A 16172-nucleotide genomic window follows, 5' to 3' on the forward strand; every position below is an offset into this window, starting at 1 on the left:
TAGCTGGACATATAGCTATGATCATTTGGTCTTTTCAGTAGAAAATCCCTTATTGTCTCTCAGCATAATTTATTGTGTTATATAACAAATGCCTTTAAAAAATCTTTAAAAAAATCCCTCTTCATTCATCCTTGAATTTTTCAGCACACTGGGGAGTTTGGTGGATGGGTGGATGCAAAAGAATAGATTTTCAAGTTAAAAGCAAGATGATGAATCAATCATAGAAAATTTCAAATGAGAATGCCTAGGAAGAAGGAAGGAACAAAACCATATGGTAACTTATGGTCACTAAATGGAGTTGTAAAAACGAGGACACATTTGAACAGAGTAATTCCATTTCATAAAAAAACCATAATCTAGGAAAGGACACAGGGAAATTATTTAGTAATTATTCAATTTGCCTTGAGGCAAGATTGCATGTAAAGACCGAAGTAATTTTTAGAGAGTAGGAGTTTGTGTACCACTAAGAGGCCTAGTAGATAAAGAATTACAGTAGTTATGGTATCAGGTGGTACAAGGTATTATACTTTTCATTTCTAGAAGGAAGGTAAAAGAAAAATAGACCTAGACTATAGTTTTAGAATTTAAGGATGGTAGCTTTTTTTTTCAGTGATTTTTCTTAATTTTAAGAGAAATCTTTCTCATGTTACCTAATACTGTAGTGCACATATATCTTGTTATATTTTGACATAGTTTGTTCTCTTCCTCTGTCACTATGTCTCCCTACCTTTCTGCTGGGGATCGAATCAAGGTTCTTGCACATACTAGGCAAACATCCCATCACTGAACTACATCTCCAGCTAGCCCCCTTGCCTCAACTTTTAACATTTTGCAATGTTGGAGCAGAATCGTTATTTTTATGTGATTTTAACTAAGTTTTACTTTAAGAAGACTAAGCCTAGATTACACATAAAAATGATATTAACTATTTTAAAAGCAAAACCCTCTCCTGCCCCTTCTTAATATTATTTGGGAGAAAAGCATCCACCAAAAGACAACATAATTCTACAAAGAATGTGGTATGACAGCTGTACAAAAAGCCAAGCATGGGTCTGTCTCTGGGCAGCACATCTGAACAAAGAATCACAATGACACAGAACACAGAAACATTTGAAACTATAGCAGCTGGATGATGTGGCTCCTGCCAGAGGTAAGAAATTCCCCTCTTATTCCTCTACACACCACACACATATGCAACACTGCACAAGACACAGTAGTGGAATGAGTAAGGATGAGTGACTGAGAAGCCAGGCTATCACAAAATGTCACCAAGTATTTAACATTTTAAGACTACACAAAGAGTCCTTTCATTTTCAAAGGAAGGGAGTGAGGGGCAGAGTCACATTATAAATCTGATTCACTGTGCTCAACAATCAAAACAACACAGAACTCAACATTCAAGACAAAAACAGACCTTTATTTTCTTTTATAGTTTTCAATGGGTTTCCTTGGTTTTTCTCAGATGAATATCAATTAACTCTACAGGGTTACTGTTGCAACTGAAAACATGAGAGCACCTTTATTTTCTTCTGTTTGTTTTCTTCTTCTTCATCTCCTTCACATTTCCCTTCAGGATCCTTTCTCTTCTCAATCTTTGCTTTTCCTTCTCTTAGAAGAAGCTTGCTTTGGTAGATGAGGCAAACACTTGGTGAGGCCTGCTTCCCAACTGAATTTCTTTCAATGTGCCAGTTCAGCCATTGGAACACTGGCTAAAAACCAGCTCTTTTGCAATTTGAGTGAATGTTTCTGAAAATTGGCAAAGTGTAGACCACATTCAAAATAAAAGGACATATATAGGAGCCTTCTGTGATTCCCACTGAGGAAGTGTATCACTGCTGAAATGACATTTTAATTGGCATCTAATTTATTCATGAAATCTGAATCTATGAAGGAATAAAATTTCCCCAAAATTGTATTTACATTTGTAGCATATAAATTAGGTCTGTGTCAGATCACACATCAAAAAAGTTCCATTTTATGAAAGGAGAAAGCACACATAAAATCCCTTTTCTTATATAAAATTTCATTGACTTGTGGATTTGAATGTCAAAATTAAACAATTAATTTGTATTTCTGCCAAGAGATGATCATTTGTGGCTGTGCCATATTTGGCAAGAATGAAAAAAACCCTCTTAGGTGTCATTCATTCATATATATATATATATATATATATATATATATGTGTGTGTGTGTGTGTGTGTGTGTGTGTGTGTGTGTGTGTGAATATATTCCACCAAGAAATATTAGGAATCCAGGAACACAGTGAATATCATAATAGTTCATTAGTTTTCTGCAGGTTTCATATGATCACCAGGTAGTAAAAAGAAAAAATAAAGAAAATCTCAAACAGATTACATAATGAATGATATTAAGTTTGTTGTAATGTCTTAAAACTACTTATGAGCAGATCAGAATATATTTCTCCATTATTTCAACTTTTTTGGTTACTATATTCTATTCATTTAGGCTCAGTGGTTTCAAACTTCTTTGGCTGTACACACAGGCTAAAACACTTGTGTTGTTCATAATTTACACATTTATCAGCCTATATCAATCTAATCTATAAATAAACACAAAAAATGAAGCTGAAAAGGATGAGATATAAAACTTGAGAGGAATTCCCATTATTTTCTTCCTGTATGTTAATGGCTTCTTTTTCAAAGATCTATACTGTGATTTTTCTATAAGGGGATTTTTTTACATTTGCATTTCCCATTCTCTATCTGCCATAATGCCTCATGCTCTCAACTTCAAATGAAGTGATATCTGTCTTCATAAATAAAATATTCCAAAGAAGATTTCCTTTTAGGTGACTGTGTAATTACTGAAAAGAAATTGTATAATAATGTTCATGTTTCTTTGATGAAAACTAAGGAGTGAAATCTCACTCTTGTCCCATTTCCCTGGCACTGTAATGACAATGTTAAAACAGTAAAAGATGAAAACAAAACCAAGAATTAGGCTCTGAAACCAACAATGGGAAATGGATAGTAGATACATGTTTTAGTAGAGAATTGTATTATTTAAAAATTGGACAATGATTTCCTCATGAAGACAGTTGTTATTTCTACAACACAGCTGTGCAATGAGCACACAAGGTTGGGAAGGGTTAAATTACAATTGACAGAGAAGGCTAGACATAGTGTATTAGTCATCAGCCAAATCTGAGTGGCATTTGTTCTTATAAAACCAGAAAGCACATTCAGGCTTCCAGGCTAATCACATCAAGTATGCAGAACACTATTTTTGTTCCAGAGGGCAATTGTCATTTTCATTGAGACCACAGAACTATTTTTATGAATACTAATTTACTATCATGTCACAGAGAACAATTTATTTATATATAAAGTTATAGACTTTTAGTGGACTTAGTATCTTTCTAGGGTTTATATTAAATGTCATCAAATAACCAAGAGTTTACATTGTAACTTGAATTGTTTTATAGTTAAATGCAAGCTATTTTAATTCACGCCTTTATATCAATCAATTTTTTATGCCTAGTTTTGTAAAACTTGGAGGGGAAGGCAGCTTGTTATATTAGAAGAAAGTAAAACCTTTACAAGCTGGCTTTTAGTTTTTCCTTTGTAGCTAATTATTTATTTTCTTTTAGACATAATAACAATACTCAAATACTACTATTAGGGAATAGTTTCTTGGCTTGAAAAGTTATTTTTAATGAATAAAATCTTCTCCTTTGAGAGGACCAAGTGAGTGGATCTACCTCCATTCCTAAAATTTACTTTTTTTTTTAAAGATCAGGTAAAGCTTGTACTTACAAATTAATTATCTATAGTGGTTCTAATTGTCAATTCTTCTACAACAGTAAAGCTTACCTCCATATGACTGTGGCAAAAATAGATAACCCTAAAGTTTATTCTTCACTTTTTTCTGAGTATACAATTGCTGTCAAATTATCTAGTTTAATAATAACTACATGACAGTGGTTGTATTATCAGGGTACAACATTTTTTTTTTCATGATGAATAGTTCAAATGGCAAAACTCTGGTATCCTTAGCACAGACTTGCTAACCCTTAAGAAAGTATGGCTCTATGAAAGATAAACACAGAAATGAATGTCAGAAATCCAGATGTCCAGATTTGCCCACATAATTTAGAAAATTTCACCAGGAAAAAAAAAAAAAAAAAAAAAAAAAAAAAAGAAAGAAAAGGAAACGAAGTCTAAGGCAGGAATTCATAATAGGGACAGCTTCAAAGCAAAACTAAAGAATAATTTTATTTGAAAAATTAATACACAGTCACCACACTCATTAATGAGGAAACCCCCTGAAATTCTTCAGATCATAAAGGTTTACTCTGAGTTGAATTGGGAGAATGACCCAAGAGAATTTCATTAATATTAAATGCCAATAAAATGAATTTGACTTATTTCTATAAACCAGGAACCACCATTCTTTATATATACTTTAAAACACATTAAAATGGTTAGAGCACAGAGGTAATTATAAGGCAGATCAATGTGATTTTTATTCACAACACAAATTTCATTTGTGAGAAAGAATAGATTTCTTCTCATTAGTAAGGTATTCGCTATCAAGCATACTTAGCAAATTATTTCACTATCTAAAAAGAGATCTGGTACCAACTGGTAATATTTTTATTTTTAAGGAATTTATATTTTTACAGGTATTCGTATTATGCAATACCACACACTGCAGCAACAGGAAGAAAAACATTTCATAATACAATATTAAGTTATTTTTCACTGCACAGTATGAAATATCCATTAATTAGCATTGAAGTTATTACAGTGTATCTTATCCAACTAAAGGAAATTTCACATCTACCACAGAAGAAAGTTATGCAATATTGAGCCACAGGGGACCCAGTTACATAGTATTAAATAATATCTGAAGCTAATTTGAAAGACATCCAGACAAAATACTTTTTTCAAATATGGAAAACCATAGCCTATAGATTTGGAAACTTTACATAAAAAGAATAGCTCATTCCAGTTTAAGAGGCAACATCACTTCTATATTAAGTGCCAAGAAAAAGGAGAAAGTTAGGATTTTAGCTGAGGAATCTAATAAAGCCTGGCATGAGGAATTTCTTTCATTAGTGTCACTGAAAGCAGTCTGCCTTACACCTGAATACGCTTTAATAATATAATAAACATATTAAGTTTCAGAGCAGGGTGTGTACACCTTGCCTTAAAGATTACACTTAATTTAGTACAATACAGCATGTCAAGGTTTAAAAATGCGATTACACTTAACACAGAATTTGCTTCCACTGCTTTGCCTTAACCACGCCACCAAGAGTCCATTAAACAGCATATTCTAATTATCGGTGCTGATCCCTCTCTTCCTGGTGTCAGGAGAATACAACTGAGGTGTCACCATAGAGCCCTTCCCCAGGCAAGACCCTTTACCCTCTGTTCTCTCATAGAAAGGGCAGTTTTCGGCTACTGTGCTCCATCTTGATTGGTTTGATCTTATGCTAGTCCCACTGTAGAAAGCTCGGATTCTTCTTAAGAGTGGCCTGCCCCTCACAATATCCCTTTAGGGAGGCCCCAAATCCACAACACTTGATGGTCTAAGCTTTTTACAAGTCTGTTTTCTGTTATAAACAGCAAGGACGAGGCCATTTTAGTTGCTTGCAAGAGGTTGATGTTGAGTCTGCGCCGTGCCGACTCTCTTCGATCTAAATTCTCTAAACATTAGCTTATCAATCTGTGATTCCAATGGGTTGAGTGCCAACAGAAGTGGATCCGATTTGGCATGGAGAGGTTCTACCAACTCTCGCAGTGTATTAGCCTAATATGATAAAGCAGTGATACAATATGATGAAAGACCTGCGAGTGCCATTATTCCAAAGCACATCAGTATTTGTATTAGAAATACCATCATGCAGTACCCATGAAGAGAAAATAGAAAAATATGTCTAGAATTGCATATGGTTTTAATACCATAATGTCTTTCTGTTGGCATGCAAGGCTACCTCATCATAAATGGGACCAATTTTGACGTAGTTTGTTTGGAATGCCAATCTTCCAATTATATACTATAACTAACAGACAAATCTTTTCCCACCTCTAACTTGTACACTCATGTCTATAGTTTGAATCAGAAAAGCTGGCTAAAGTATTTGCCACATAGATACAAAACCACCAGTCTTTTTAAAAGATCAAAATGGATTACAAGATGTTTCCTCATTTTTACTACATAAGGTAGGAAGAAGGGTTTTCTTGTCTTTTGACCAGAAGGTCGTCTTACTGCTGTGACAGAAATGCAACTGTCCTGACCCAGAGGAAGTAAAATTGTCTAGCTAGTTCTGTTCTGATGAGAAGCCTCAGAGTATATGACACAAAGCAAAAAAGAAATGAAAAGGTACAACAATAAGCATGACAAACAGATGATTTTACACCTAGCATTAGCCACACATCAATGAGTTGAGAAAGTGGAAGCAAATAACGTTTTTGAATGACTGGAAAAAGTGAAGAAGAGTTCAGAAAAACTAACATCTCTCTTTTTTCATTTTATTTTGCATCTTCAGGAATCCAAATATTGTCAGCAGATACACACTGGCAATATTTGTCATCACTAGCATAAGGTAGAATTTTATCTTCTGCATCCTGCCATATATTTTGGAAGAAACAAAGAGAGAAAAGGATCAGAGAAAGCAATCTGTCTATTACCACATCCCTTAGAAAATAGAAAGGGAAATAACTAATATTTAGAAAATGAAATACAGTGTATTTCAAAACCAGCAGAAACAATTATTTATCACATCTTACTTTGTGCAGAAAAGGGGCTGAGAGCTAAGTAATTTTCCTATGTAGGTCAAACAACATATAATACATCATCATTTAAAAGATTATAATGCTAGAAATCTATTTCTAGGTCTTACTGCTGTTTGTTAAGTGTATGCGATTTCAGACAGGAAAAAGAGTCCTTCTAACCTGGGCCGTAAAGCCATATCTCAATTTAAATGATCCTTAATTTTTCTATGTGGTTAAAATATTTTATAAGTTGTTTTAGACACATAAATCATTTAATTGCAGAAATAATATTACATGGATACTTTCATGTATATTCCCTAATATACATTTAATCTATACTAAACTGATCTAGAGCCCTGGTAATCAATTGAGTTAAATTACATTTACAGTATTGTGTTCTCTAAGACTACTGATTTTTATTACAAGAGACTGGGAAATATTTCCCTAGTTTAGTTCCTTGTCTCAGTCAAGATTGAGGGGGCATCACTATTTCAAAGTGGTAAGCACTCATTACCAATCTGTTAATACTACCACAAAAGATGGTACCTCCTTAAGGAAAGGTAGCTTCTCAACTATTTGTAGTACCATTGACTAGAGACACATAAGGATGAAGGTGTTTGTTAAACACACATTGCTATGTACAACTTCTTAAATCCTGGATTAGAAATTCTGAGTACAGAACTCTGGAATTTGTATTTCATTCAAGTAATGATTCTTTTGCCCATTGTAGTTTGAGGTCTGCTCCAGGCCAGTTGCACTGGCAAGGGTTTCCCAGTGGGTAGAGCTCATCAGTAGCTAACCAGTACATACAAGTAGTTTCTAAGTCAGATTACTTTCATCAATATAAGCATCTGAAGGAATGAATGGTCTTGAGGCTTTGAGGACCTAGTTTCTTCTAAAAGGTTGAATTAAACATAGAAGTTCTAAAAGTTGATTATTTTTATTTAATAAAATATAAACTAGGAACAGAATTTTCATGATAAAGCATTCCTTTTCAAAATAAGATGAGAAATAAGAAAAATTAATGGAGCTTGTACCTACATTATAGAACACACAGGGTTCTTTTAAAAGTACAATATTTTGTTAACCTAGGTAGAGGCAAAATATTCTCAGATACTCCAAATGTTCCTCTATGTTGCCAAACCACAATTTCATCCATTTGCATAATTCAGAGAGGAGGAATATTTCATTCTGAAAGTGGGACTTTTATCTTAATGTACATACTGTTATTGCCTCAGAGTGCAGTTTTTACTTAGTAATTTGTGAGATTATTCCTCCCATGGTAGCTGTCCTCATTAAAAACTCAAATTGCTATCTGAAGAAGCTGAAGACCTCAATCATTTATCTCTTTTCTAAATCATTTATCTCTTTTCAGTGCTGGGGACTGAACCCAAGGTTTTATGTAATATAAGCAATCCCTCTATCACTGTTACATTCTAGTCTAAAATGCCTTTAGAAATGTAGTTTAGTATTGGCAATAAGTGAAAAATGTCTTGTAGTTTAATAGTCACAGAAGTACTAAATACATTGATGCAATTTACTGCCAGTTTATCTTCAATGATGTGATTACTGATATGTTAGAAAACATTATACTAATTTTTTGTCACACTTCACTGTTTGCTATTCAGATTTTAAAATGGGAAGAGGGATTAATTTTATATATATGTGTTATGCATTAAAAAGAGTATGTGTGTGTATACAAATGTGATTCCTCCAATATAATCCATTATTATTTTCAAATATTTCAGTTGAGTGGTGGAGAGATAGCTCAGCCTTTAAAGGCTAGGCTCATATATTTCAACTGACAATATTATCAATAAAATCATCATGTTAAACTCTACCAAGACAGCCATGTTTTTCTGGTGAAGTTTTCTTTCAGAAGTCTTAGTGGTGGTTTCCAGTCTACTCACATTAGCTTGCTTTTGTGGAATATTTTGTAATTAACAAATATTTTAAAATCTTTAAAGTCCTTAGTTTCTGCTGTAATAACTAAAGCAGCAAAGTGGCTAGATTATAATCCTACTACAGGAAAAAGAAAACTTCCTCCAAACTTCCTAGAGATGAACAATGGTTGTTTTTTTTTATTTTTTTTAATTTATTTTATATAACAAAGTCCATTTAAATGAAAACAAACATTTATAGACAATATTTGGGAATTTGGGCGTTGTTCTTTCCAAACGAACAATGGTTGTTTTTAATGTATGAGAATTTAAACTTTACTATGACTTTATATGTTTATATTAAAAGGAGGTAATTAGACCATATGAAGTAATTCAGTCACAACAATGGACAATATGGTGAAGACATGAGTCACAAAACACTTTATCTGTGATTATGTATGACTTTACCAAAGTGAAAGAAAAGCCCCAACAAATCAGAATTAAAAATATTTGAGTTTGTTTCTAACTCTTTTCATTCAATAGGTTCTCTTTTGCTCATTCTAATTCTACAATGATACTATTTAAAACCTCATAAATACTTTGAAAGGCATTTTTTCCTGACATGAACTTTGAGCTCTTTAAGCAATCAGGTGGTAAAAACATTTCTTAAAACACTGATTACATTTTCATCTCAGAAGTTACTTAATACGACCATCTCAATTGAATTGAATTCTCCAAATTGAAAATTCTAGTAAGATAACAGATAAGAGAATATACTGGGGAGCTAGGGTTCTGAATATAAATTTTGTGCATATTCCTTTTATGTCTTTTGACCAATTTGCTGATCAACTAACTTGAACTTTGCTCAGTAAATGTTGAGGCTGTGGTAAGGATAGTTTTACTGCCCATCTTCATTAGGTGCAGCAATTGGCCCAACTTCCTAATTATTCAGAATATATCTATATCAAATCAACAGTAACATTTTACAAGCAATATCTAAGAGATATATCCTATAGGAAGGATTATATTTATAGGCTCTCCCTGATCACCATTGTGGTTATAGGGATTGTAATCAGGGGCTCATGAATAATAAATATTTGGTCTACTTCCACAGCCCCACTCTATTCTTATTCTCATATTGAATTTTTAAACTATCCTAAAAGTTCTGCCATTATCACATGGTAAGAGTACTATTATTTTTTAAAGCATGCCATTCAGTATCAGCTTCAGGATCATATCGTCCCAAGAAAGCAAATGAGGGGGAAAGACAGACACTTAATCTAAAACAATGAGTGAATTACTAAATTCTTTTCTACAACAGTATAACAGGTGGTTATGGGAAGGGCAGAAATGGAAAAATTGTAGTAGATTAAGAAAAGGGGTTGTTCTTACACTGAAAATATAAAGATTATTTCCTCTCGGACTATATACTGCTTTGGTTGTAGAACTTAGAAATGGATTTTGCTTACTGTTTTTGAAATTTGAATATTTAAGACATTGATTTTCCTCTTTCAATAACATCTAAATGTTAATGCTTTATTAATAACCTCCTTGGCATGCCAGTCTGACATTTGGGATCGTTTGCTCATTAACAACTCTGGCAAGGAGAGAAGCTGCTTCGGGGGCAATGCCAATTGAATTTCAGGACCATCAAAAATATCTTTTCCAGCAAAGCAAGTGCTAAGAACAAGAAGAAAACTCAAGATGATAGTCATTTATCACTAATACTTTTTCTTTACTTAAATATGTTATGTAGTTAATATAACATTTCACATACTTTTTACTTTCCAATATATAATTATTATATCATAGACTATATTATACAGCTCCTTTGTTAAAATAGTTTCACAATTCAACCCTGAAATTCTATTTTATTGATATGTATCATGTCCCTTACAGGAAAAATATTTGGAAAAAAAATCACTGTAAAATATATTTCTAAGAATGTATCATAGGTGAAACTATTGAGTCAACTTTTCATCTTAATTAAAAACCTGGGTTAATGAGTATTAATGTTCAATCTTTGCTGTCTTAGAAATTAATGGCTATTAGATTTTGGACCAGGAAACTTAACCTGTATTTGGTGTAGAAAAGTATAGAATCTAGAAACCTATGGGGAGTGTACTATCTAAAATATTCTATTAAATATGAGCTTCATTTCTCCCTCTGGACAATATTGTATAGCATTAACCCTTATAAAGAAAATTAAATTTTACGGAGGCTGACTCTCAGTATTCTATGAAAAATATAAATGCCTTTGTAGTTACTGGGAAAGCTTGCCATATCTGTGTTTTACATTTAGTATCATACATTGAATTTTACACTCACCAGTATCATTGCAGAAATGTAGAATCACACAAGAATTTCACTAGGACAAGAGTTTCTCTTATAAAAATCAAATGTTTGCAATGGTGGAAGGTTCTCTATAACTTAAAATGCAATTTATACTAAAATCTGGAAAAAATCTAATCTTAATACATTTTATTTATCTTCAAATTAATCAACTTTATAGTAGTCGATGGGACTACATTAGAACTCCATATTTCACTGCAACCCAACAGGACTTAAACATATCTATGCATTATACTTTATTTACAAAGGACTATATTATCTTCTCTAGCATGGAAAGCTACAACTGTTAAGGAAGAGAGACTATATCAAGTCACTTTTTACTTCACAGAAACATGCAAAAAAAGGGGTATATTTAGGATTCCCAAGTTTCACCTAAAACTACTAAACATTTACTTTGGTTACCATCATTGTTGGGGAAGAGAAGAGAAAAAACAATATGAGCTATGGAGTAAATTTATCTATAACAAAAATGATCTCCAAACCAGTCTTAATTTATGTGTGTATGTTATTAGCATCATTATTATATACAAAAATACAAGAACACACATAGGGCTATGTTTTCAGAGTTCTTTGATAATATATACATACTATTACCACAACTGTCTATATGTACACATACAGACATATACATATATGAACACATTATAAAACATACTGGTTTGTGTGTGGTTCAAGAGCTACTTCATCAGATCTAAAAAGATAAGGCTATAAGATGATTTATCATGAAATATTACATCAACCCCTTCTTAAGTTCATGAATATTAATAATTAAGTTTCTAGAACAATTTATCCCTTGATTTGGTTCTAAAGTTTAGAAATAATCTAAAAAAAAAATCAATATTGGATTCTGAGACAAATTCAGAAAATCTCAAACTAAATTAAAAGTAGTTTCAAACCACCACTGAGTGTATATTAATCACATGTGCTTATTACTATTTAGGAAGGCCGTCACATATTTTAAAATAACACATTATTCCTCTGCAATAGACTGCATAGTACATACCATCGACATAAAACCAGAACCTGATCAAAGAAAACGTCAGGATGATATTTTCTTCCTCATTATTATAAATCTTTAGTACAACAGTAGTGAGCCCATTTACTTTCCTTTGTGGAAAATCAATAGATAACCCCAAACATGTAAGTAGCAACTCTTCTTTAACAAAATAATGTATTTTAATTATAGAGGGCCTTGAGAACCAAGACCTTAGTTTTGCCATACTAGGAATGATTACAGATCTTAGTTGTGCAGGCAGATTGGTCACCATGGTGATGAAAAGTCAGTTTGGGGAGTAGATACTACATTACATTGCTCCCCATAGAAACAGTCAAGTTGAAATCAAACACTGATTTTGTACGGGCAAAACCTGAACCTCTAATGAACTGATACTTTGCCTCAGGAGTTGCTAAAGCAACTTAACAAATCTAGTTAAATCCAGTTTGGTGTGGTGGCAAATAACTGCAATTTCAGCATATGGAAGGTCAAGGCAGAAGGGTCTCTGTACATTTGGGGCCCAGGGTGTGGTATACAATGAGAACCTGTCTTCTTGTTTTTTTTTTTTTTTTTTTTTTTTTTTTTTTTTTTTTTTAAAGACATTTTCTTTGCGTATAGTTTCTCATTTGTAATGGATTCCCATGATAAGACTTCTTCACACTCTTAGTCATGTGACCTAAGTGCTCTTTTAATTTTTTTAAAACTCTTGTCTGACCAGCGAGTATTCCATCAGAAAACTGCTTATAATCTGACATATATTTAAAATCTTAAATGTGAACTATATTGTGGAGGCAGAATTTTGGGGAAGATAAGAGTCTGAAATAACAAGTGCTGTTTTCTACCACTACTATGTCAAGGAAGAACAATTTAAGCCTTATGTGAAGTAATAATGCAACCACTATAAGGTATTTCCTTTGAATGGCCTATCGTACTAAGTTATTTGTATGTCATTAGTATTAGGAATAGATAAAGGAAAGGATAGATTATCAATTCAATTCATAATATATTTTGTAATGGTTCTTATATCATTGACAGAGGCTGATTAGAAACATGAAAAGTATCTCAAGCACCTTACTGTCTTGGGGGGTGATGGGAGATGTCATTCTGTAAATGTTTCCCTTATTGGTTAATGAATAAAGCACTGTTGGCAAATAGGAAGGCAAGATAGGTGGGACTAGGAGACAAGGAGGGTTCTGGGAGATGTAGTAGTGAAGAGAGTCAAGAGGTAGGGCATGAGAGGAATAAAGGGTCCAGACCATCTGTCTGGTAAGATAAGACCATGTAGAAACACTTAGATTAATAGAAATGGGTTAATATTTAAGACAGAGCTAGCCAATAAGAAATACTAATAATAGGCCAACAGCTTTATATCTAATATAGTGTCTCTGTGTGTTATTTGGGGCTGACATGGCTGTGGGACCAAGCTGACGGGAAAACTACTCATAACAGGGGGCCTGTTGGTAGAGGTAAAGACAAATGCTCAATATGGTATGTTTATTACTGTTTGGAACTTGGTCCTTTAGATTTTGAGTGACTACTTTTCTTTCTATGTTACATGAAACAGGAATATATGTATCATTTTGACATAACCATTCGTTATTGTTTTAAGAAATTCAAATGTCATATTATAAACTTACTCATATCTAATTTTCCATAAACTACTGAAAATGTAACAGAAAGAGTAGTCAGGTTTCACTTAAATATTTGGGCAATTTACTTAATTCATTTCTTTTTCCGCTTCCATAGATCTGATTTCTTATAATATCACTGGTTCAATTGCATAGTTTTTCTTAAAATTCAATTATTTTGACTAGGGATAATTAAAATCCATAAAATTATCATTTTATATTACTTGATTAAGTTTAATTGTCAGTCATACTTTCATTTAATTGGGTTATACAGCCACCTGAATTATGAGCTACTAGGGATAATACACAATTAAGTCAGATAATCCCAATTTAACACAAACTCTGGTTGTGGAAATCAAGCAATAAGTAGCATTAATGTTTGGTCAAGCATATCCTTAACATACCACAATTCTAACTTTGATGAAACAAGTCAGGACAGAAACCTTGGGAGCATTCTACTCTTCTACTTCTGAAAGAATTCCGGATTACTCCTATTCTTTAGCCATAATAATTCTGATTACAGGAAGAATTTTCATTATTTTAATGCTTCTACATTCCATTGGAATGGTTTATCAACTGGCTAAATGAACCTTATCTGATATCAGTGACCTTAATATGCAAAAAGTAGTTCTGAATATCAGCAATGGACTATCTTACATTTTTCAGGTACTGAAGACAGTTTTTGTGTCACCAGTAGGAATACTACAGATGCTTACACAGTGACTCATTTGTGTAATCTGGCTGTTGTATTCCATTATCAGTGCTGAGAGGTCTATTTCTTAAACTGGAAGAACAAGAAAGTCACTTATGAATGCATGGTTCAATACAATGGGGGGATTGCTTCACTTGAACGAACTTTAAAACATTATTTTATTTGCTGTTTTGGATCATGGAGCAATTAACCAGAAATCAAGTTTTAGAAATCTATATCTTTCTATTCCTAATAATATACAGTATTTTGTAGGCTAGATAAGTAAGGGATGTTTTAAAAGAATTTTATTTAATAATTATTTTGGGTTCTATGACATTATACATGACATGTTTTATATCCTGTTTAACACATGCTTAGGGAGTTAGGAAAATAATGTTTTGAAAGGCTAAATTAAGCTTACTTGATTTTTGCAATCAGTTCAGCTATGTTAATTATTCAGTTGTAAAAGATATAACATTGGATATATATGAAAAACTGGAGGAATATCAACAATGTAGCCTTACCTCATTTTTCATTTTATGATTACGCATTCTGAAACATTGCCATGTATTTTCTAAAATGGTCAAATATTACCAGAAGTACTTTGTTTGGTTTTGAGACAGGGTAATATGATGGTACAGATGGTGTTGAATTCACTATCTAGTTGAAGCCAGCCTTGAACTCCTACTCTTTCTTTTCCTACCTCTTTCCTGACTGAGTCTTGAGATCACAGGTGTGTACTACCACATCCATCTTAGCCGACACTTTATGAGTTCTTTTGAGAGAAAAAAATAGTATTTTATGCTATAATACTAGAGTATTAATTATCTAAAACACTTTGGACTAAAAGTATTTCAGGCTTCAGATTTTCTATTTTGTGTGTGTGTGTTTTAGAATATCTTTATGATTTTTTTCTTTGACTGAGTATTCTTAATCCCAAAATCACACATCTTAAATGTCTTGAAATTTAAAACTTTTCAAAGATTTTGAATTTGAAAGCATTTTGGGTTTCAGATTTTTGCATAAGGGGTGCTCAACTTGCGATAAGACATTACTATTACTTTACATAAAGGGCCTAAGGCCTGGCAAATGGCTCAGTAGGCTATGTGGCATTTATCTCCAAGTCTGACTATTCAAGTTCAAAACCTGGGACCCATATGATGGAAGAAGAGAAAACAGACTTCTCAGATCTCCATATGCATGTGTGCATGTGCACACACAAACACATACACTCACTAATAAATGTTAAAAAGTAAAAAAACATATTTTTGAAAAAGGGATAACAATGCAAAATTTTGAACTCAACTTGTTTATGCAATTTGATGCTAATATTTTTGGGCTATATGAATTAAATCCCAGTATAGAAATGATAAATCCTAGAAATATTATAGTTGAACGAAGACATAGCTTATTAATGACAAGGTATGTGATCTAAAATACAAGTTTCTGGGATTCTTTGGTATTCTTGCTTCCTTTCATTTAATAGATTTTGTATAAGTACAAAGTCTGTACGGTTGCAGCATTTGCTTTATCTTGTAATATTCTGGTATTATTTTAGGGCAATAAGAACAAAGTTTTAAAAATCATATAAAACTACCTTAATGAAGTTAGTAATATGCATAGAGCTAATTTTTCATTCCTAATACAAGTGGGTGAATTGATTTTTATGAAACCTGAAGATGAAAAGTATAAATTATATAATCCTAGCTTCGCTTTATTTTTCTGCTTAAATCATCAACACCCTATGTTATCCAATTAGTGGAAATGAGACTATGTGCATATAATTGGTGCATACACTAAAATCTGGATAATTTTTGTCTCAGAAATATAAAGAAAGGGCTGGAGAGGTGGGTCAGTAGTTAGGATCACTCGCTGCTCTTATAG

At 32.7% G+C, this 16172-nt stretch overlaps 1 protein-coding gene across 5 annotated transcripts in view; it reads right to left on the reverse strand.

Annotated features, from left to right (window-relative positions):
• The window catches only part of Cnksr2 (connector enhancer of kinase suppressor of Ras 2), a 248221-nt gene that overhangs the window by 5839 nt on the left and 226210 nt on the right, over positions 1–16172 (reverse strand). The window contains exon 21 of one of the 5 annotated variants that reach the window (XM_051179230.1): positions 5430–5778. The exons of the other annotated variants lie outside the window; for them this stretch is intronic. Coding sequence (XP_051035187.1) covers positions 5774–5778 — 5 coding nt within the window. The 3' untranslated portion in view covers positions 5430–5773. Of the gene's footprint in view, positions 1–5429; positions 5779–16172 lie in introns of those variants that run through there. 5 annotated transcript variants of the gene reach the window in all.

The sequence above is a fragment of the Phodopus roborovskii genome, unplaced genomic scaffold (assembly GCF_943737965.1).
Source record: "Phodopus roborovskii unplaced genomic scaffold, PHOROB, whole genome shotgun sequence".
NCBI classification, from domain to species: Eukaryota; Metazoa; Chordata; class Mammalia; order Rodentia; family Cricetidae; genus Phodopus; species Phodopus roborovskii.